Genomic DNA, 6,000 nt, shown 5'->3' with positions numbered 1-6,000 from the left:
GTTTTTGCAAACGCCGGAGGCCCTGCTCTGCCCGACCGTCTCGCGGGTGTGCAGACTGGCCGGGCGCGGACGGCAGAGCGAGGCGGACGGCAGAGCGAGGCGGAGCGAGGCGGACGGCAGAGCGAGGCGGACGGCAGAGCGAGGCGGAGCGAGGCGGACGCCCGGCCCGGGCCGGCTGCGGGCGGGGCCGGCTGCAGTGCGCGCCGGGGCCGCCAGGGGGCGCCGCCCGCTCGCCCCGCCCCACCCGCTCGGCTCCGGCGCGGCGACGGCGGCGGCGCTTCCGCCTCGCGGGCCCGGCCGGGTGCGAGCGGCCCCGCGATGTGGCTGAGCCCGGAGGAGGTGCTGGTGGCCAACGCGCTGTGGGTGACGGAGCGGGCGAACCCCTTCTTCGTGCTGCAGCGGCGCCGCGGCCACGGCAAGGGCGGCGGCCTCACGGGTGAGAGGGGCGGGGCGGCCGGGCCTGCGGGGCCGGGGCCGGGGCGGGCCGGCGGGGACAGGCCGGGCCTCGGGGCGTCGCCACGGACACGCTCGTCGGCGCGCGGCGGGGCCGGAGGCGCAAGGCCAGGGGACCCCGGGGACGGGGAGGGGGCGGTGACGACGGGGCGGGCGGCGTGAGGACGCGCGGGGTCGCGAGCCGAGGGGGCGGGAGGCAGAGCGCGCTCGGCGGGCTCAGGGGGCCGACCCAGGGCAGCCTCTGCCCGGATTCGGCGCCCGCGGGCTCCGGGCGCCCTGCCCCGCGCGTGCGGCCCTGGAGTGGGAGCTCACAGACGAAGTTAGCGAGCTCTCCCACCGCCTCAGTTCCCCAAGCGTCCCTCGGGCCAAGCGACACAAGCACACGTTTCCCTTTGCCCCTTCTTCGTGCCCAACTCTCCAAAGAATTGCCCTTTTAGCAAGCTCAGAGGTCCCCAGAGCCGGCCGCAGCCCCGGGTCCTCCAGCCTCTCCTCCCCCGCCTTTCCTGCGTCTGGTGTTCCCAGAGCTGCCAGCCCAAGCATTGTCACCAGCACAGTGTGTTCCCGGGACTAGGGAGCTGGCCGGGGCGCCCCATTGCACGTCTGGGTCCCACCACTGACAGGATGAGGCTGGACAGGCACCCCTGGAGTTGTGTGGCACATGAGATCCAGGGAAGGCCACTGGATGCCACCACAGGTGTGGTCACAGGCTCCGGGCTCCGGCCTGTGTGGACAGGCAGGAGCAGGGCTGGCCCAGGCTCAGGGCCGGCCCGAGGGGGGACCCCGTGCGTGTGCTCCTGGGGACTGGTGGTTTCCCTGCGGGAATGTGGGCCCAGTGTGCTCACGTCTTCCAATTTAGCAAGAGAATTTTCCGTGAAATGTCCTGATTTTCAGTGTCAGCAACTAGTATTGTCCTGCCAGAGGCAGACAGAGGCTTCCCACGGGTGACTTCTGCCACCAGTCCTCTGGGCCACACCTCTTAATGTGGGAGAGACTGTACCATTTCCAAGAAAACTCTGTTCTCTTCAACACTTCAGGCTCCTTCCCAGTGGGCCTTGTGAGTCCATGCTAGACCTGCCTTCCGGACCGAGCTTGTTCAGTGGGAGTTAGACAGCAGCCCCTTTGGGGAGTTCCGTGGTCGACCTGGAAGCTACTGGAAGCCCACTGAGGAGAGGCAGGCACTGGGTGTCCAGCACCACCTGTTGACACTGGCGTCCCGGTGCATCAGGTCTGGCTGGTGTGCTTCCAGCGCCGGGCTGTGCTGGCCGTGTTCGTGTGGGTCGTCCCGGTGCACGGGTGGGTAGCTGCAGGTGCGCCGCTGTTCACGTCCCTCTCCTGAGCCGAGAAGGCCCCCCGCAGGCTCTTCTCCTTTCCCCTCACTCATCTCTGTCCCCCAAGACTGAGCTCCCAGGGTGCCCCCAGGGAACCATTCCTTGAAAACCCTCAGCCCCCTCAACCTCCACACAGCAGGTGTGTTCTGCTGTGGCCTCTGCCATGGCCTTCCTTGTGCCGTCATAGACATAATGGCCTCCTGGGCACTGTCCCCCTAGGAGAGGAACAGTCAGTGATGTGGTTTTATTCACGCCAGCTTTCAAAAACATGCCAATCTGGACTTTTCATTAAGAGTCTGAGTGTGAGGAGATGCTTGGCTCATTAAAAAGCTTTCAGGGCTTGTGACATGGATATGCCAACAGTGCACAGACTCGACGATGAAATTTCCAAGACCAGAAGAGAAACTCCAACATGAATAATGAAAAACAGTTTATTCCAAACATTGATAGAGCTTACGTATGCCCTTTTTTCTACAACTTAGAGAGGTATTTTAGAACATTTCAGTAAAACAAGCGAGATATTACTAACTTCTGAATTGGATATATGTAAAGAGTATCTTCTTTAATAATCATTCATTTTATTTACTAAAGACTGGAGGAAAAAATCAGATTAAATAATGGACTGTGAAACAAGTGTTAAAATTGAGTAATAAAATCAATAGAAATTGTTCTGATGTCAACAGGGAAATGGGAACAACATATTTTCAGATCATACCAAAAGCAGCACTTCATTAAAAGGAAGAAAAAATAAGAAGAAGAATGAACAGGTTTTTAGATGTTTTGATAATTCAATTAATGAGAAGTGAATCAAACAATGGTAAAAGATATATTTTGTGCTCATTTCTGGGGAAGTAGTGACATTGACAAAAATAGCAGACCACAACTGGGTACTTGTCGTCAATCCAAAGGGTATCCGTGATGAGAAGAAAAACTCGAAATGCTCTAAAATGTTTCCATTCAGAAATAAAAAAAAAAAAAAATCAATATTTTCCCAAATTTGACAATTCTGAAAATTTATGTCCTTTGAGTCATGACTTTTGAGGCTCGAAGAAACTACCTTAAATTTTCAATAATAAAAAATTGTGATCCCTTGGCAGAGGAAAGACTACATTCTTTTTCTGTTCTTGATATGGAAAATGATGCCACAGAATCATTGTCCTGTGAAGAAGAAATCAGAGAACACGGCCAAAAATATCAGGGGAAGACATATTTTAGGAGATGTGTCTGGTGGTTAATAAACGTTGTGTTATTTTTCTGGATTTTGTGATATTTGTGGTACTGTTCCTTTTTTGTTTTAATTTGTAACTGTTGTACTTTCTCATTCTAAAGAACTACTTGTTTTCGAAACTAATTTTAAATTGTTCTTAAAGAAGTCCTCCCAGAAACCCTTTAAGCTTTGGCTCTGTACGGCCTGCCTCAGCCCTGCCTGCAAGTGTTTCTGAGCCCGGGGTAGAAGCAGCCTTCGGGAAGAAGTAGCAGGGGATTTTTATGATAGGCATCAGACACTGGCTGAAGGCCTGTGCTCATGGGGGTGACTCGAGGTGTTTTCCTTCCTGGGCTGGTCACCATCCCTGTTGCCTCCAGCCAGGCTCAGCCCCCAGGGGCCCCTTAGCACCGCCCTCCCCTCACCCTCTACCTGTCTCTGCCCTGCTCCAGGTCTTCTCGTGGGTACCCTGGACGTGGTGCTGGACTCCAGCGCTCGAGTGGCCCCTTACCGCATCCTGCACCAGACCCAGGACTCACAGGTCTACTGGACCGTGGCATGTGGTAGGTGCCCTGAGTAGTGAGGGGGGTTGGGCGTGGCTTGCCCGGAGAGGCCACCACCAAAAAGGACGGGCGTGTAGCCTGTGTTCCTGGGCAGTGTTGCCTGCTGAGGGCCTGGTGGGTGCTGCCCCAGTTCAGACAGCACGGCCCAGGCCAACAGGAGGGAAGCAGAGGAGCCATGGCTTAGGACGGCTGCTTTGCTGGTCACAGGGACAGGGCAGGCGACGGCAGCCCCATGGAGCCGCATGTGCCTCTGAGGGCTCAGGCTCAGGGTTCACCAGTGCCCGTGTTCTCATGCCCTCCTTTTCTCAAGGCAGATACAGTCAGGCCTCATTGTTTAAGGATTCCACATTTCAGGCCGGGCGCGGTGGCTCACGCCTGTAATCCTAGCACTGTAGGCGGCCGAAGCAGGAGGATCGCTCGAGCTCAGGAGTTCGAGACCAGCCTGAGCAAGCGAGACCCCGTCTCCACTAAAAAAATAGGAAGAAATTAGCTGGACAACTAAAAATATATAGAAAAAATTAGCCGGGCATGGTGGCACATGCCTGTAGTCCCAGCTACTCGGGAAGCTGAGGCAAAAGGATCACTTGAGCCCAGGAGTGTGAGGCTGCTGAGAGCTAGGCTGACGCCACAGCACTCTAGCCCGGGCAACAGAGTGAGACTGTCTCAAAAAAAAAAAAAAAAAAGGATTCCACATTTCAAATTCACCTACTCACTAAAATATATTTGTAACGCCCAAATCAGTACTCCCGGTGCTTTTGTGGTCATTTGGGAACATTTGTGGACGTGTGCATGCACAGAGCGGTGAACAGTTAAGTCCCTCAACGCCAGCGTCCCCAGCTGAGGTGGAAGGAGCTGCATTCTGCCTTCTTGTGTCAGTTCTCAGGCTGTAAGGAATCTCATGGTCCATTTAGTGCCATGGTTTTCATATTTGTGAGCTTTTTCTTGGTGATTTTGCTGTTTAAAGGGGCCCCCAACATAGTGCTGAAGCGCTGTTGTTCCTAAGTGCAAGAAGGCTGTGTTGTGCTTTACAGAGAAAATACATGTTTGATAAGCTGCAGTCAGGCACGAGTTACAGTGCTCTTGAGTGTGAGTGCAGTGCTAATGAATAATATATATTAAATAAGGTGTCTTTATCCATCTGGAATTAACAGCAAAAAAAAAAAATAAGGTGTGTTTAAACAGAAACACACGTAGAACAGTTATGTATTGATCAGCTGACAAAAATGTTGTGACCAAAGGCTCACAGAAACCTAACCCTGTGTTTCCTCTGGGGTAATGGTTCAGTATTCACTAATTCAGTGTTCTGGGAACCTTATAGAATATAAGTACCATGAATAATGAGAATCCCCTCTCTGTCCTCCTTGGAGGAAATGTACCCACTCTTCCCCAGATTCCCTTTTTAGAGGCTCCAGAGCTGAGGTTGCTCTGATAAAATGACAGGCTCGGGTAGCACTTCTATGTGCCAGGTGCCCATCTGCACCTCCTGGCAACTCCTGAAGGCGTGTGTACTTTGGTCTTCTCTATTTTGAAGATGAGGAAACTCTGGCCCAGAGGGGTTCAGTAACTGGCTCGAAGTCACACAGAGTTGCAGTTTAGACCCAGAGCACCTGCTCCCAGCTGCTTTGCTGAATACTTCTCTGGACTAGAAGCCACAGTGTCCTTGTCCTCCAGGATAATGTCTTTCTTGGAGGCTTAGGAAAAGATGACAAGACTCAAAAGTCTGTAGACCTCATAGCTGGACCCCAGCCTCAGGAAGGGAGGGGCCAAGGGAGTGAAGGCACAGGCGGGCAGACCCCAGGAAGCCACCTCTGCCCTGACGCCCTAGCGGCAGGCAGCGTGCCTCCTCCCACTGTGGGATCCAGTAGCCCTAATAGGGGTCAGAAAAGGGAGTTTGCCCAAGGCCAAAAGTGGAAGCCCAGTAGGACCCCTGATCTCCTGGTTCCAGAGCCTGAGTGGGTGCTGGGCAGCGAGGATTTGCCCCAGGAGGAGGGGCTTCCTGTGGGGTGGGGCCATCCCTGAACAGGCTGAGGAGGTCAGTGTGTGTCTGGAGATCAGCATCTCTGTCTCGGCAGTGTTCTCTGGTTCTGGGGCAGGGGGCAGGGAAGGATGACAGCAATAGCTGCCTCTCCCTGGGGAGAGAAGAACTTGTGGTATAGAGTGGGAATCCCTTTGGTCACAGCAGGCCTGGTGCTGGGGGGAGGCCTGACCACAACCACACTGCAGAGCACCAGTCCATGGCCCCTGGCCACACACCTGCCCTCCCCTGCTCCTGCCAGCCAAGCTGGGCCCCAGAAGCAGCTCACCAAAACCAGACGTGGCCCTGCCAGCACCTGCCCAGTGAATGCTGACCCTCGAGCCTAGTGTCTGAGGACTCCAAAAGTCTGCTGCCTCCATTTCTGGCCTCTGCCCAGTTCACACCCTGGCCCTCAACTAGACTATACCCCTCCTGGCT

The 6,000-nt window shown here is 55.0% G+C and overlaps 1 protein-coding gene across 2 annotated transcripts in view; it reads left to right on the top strand.

Annotated features, from left to right (window-relative positions):
* Nucleotides 1-262: 262 nt before the first annotated feature.
* The window catches only part of TBC1D9B (TBC1 domain family member 9B), a 45,038-nt gene continuing 39,300 nt past the window's right edge, over nt 263-6,000 (top strand). For both annotated transcript variants that reach the window (XM_069468597.1, XM_069468596.1), the window contains exons 1-2: nt 263-436; nt 3,438-3,548. In XM_069468597.1, coding sequence (XP_069324698.1) covers nt 319-436; nt 3,438-3,548 — 229 coding nt within the window. In that variant the 5' untranslated portion in view covers nt 263-318. The remainder of the gene's footprint in view (nt 437-3,437; nt 3,549-6,000) is intronic.

This window comes from Eulemur rufifrons, chromosome 5, assembly GCF_041146395.1.
Source record: "Eulemur rufifrons isolate Redbay chromosome 5, OSU_ERuf_1, whole genome shotgun sequence".
Taxonomy (NCBI): Eukaryota; Metazoa; Chordata; class Mammalia; order Primates; family Lemuridae; genus Eulemur; species Eulemur rufifrons.
The sequence above is the reverse complement of the archived record's forward strand: the minus strand, read 5'-3'. Positions and strand labels throughout refer to the sequence as shown.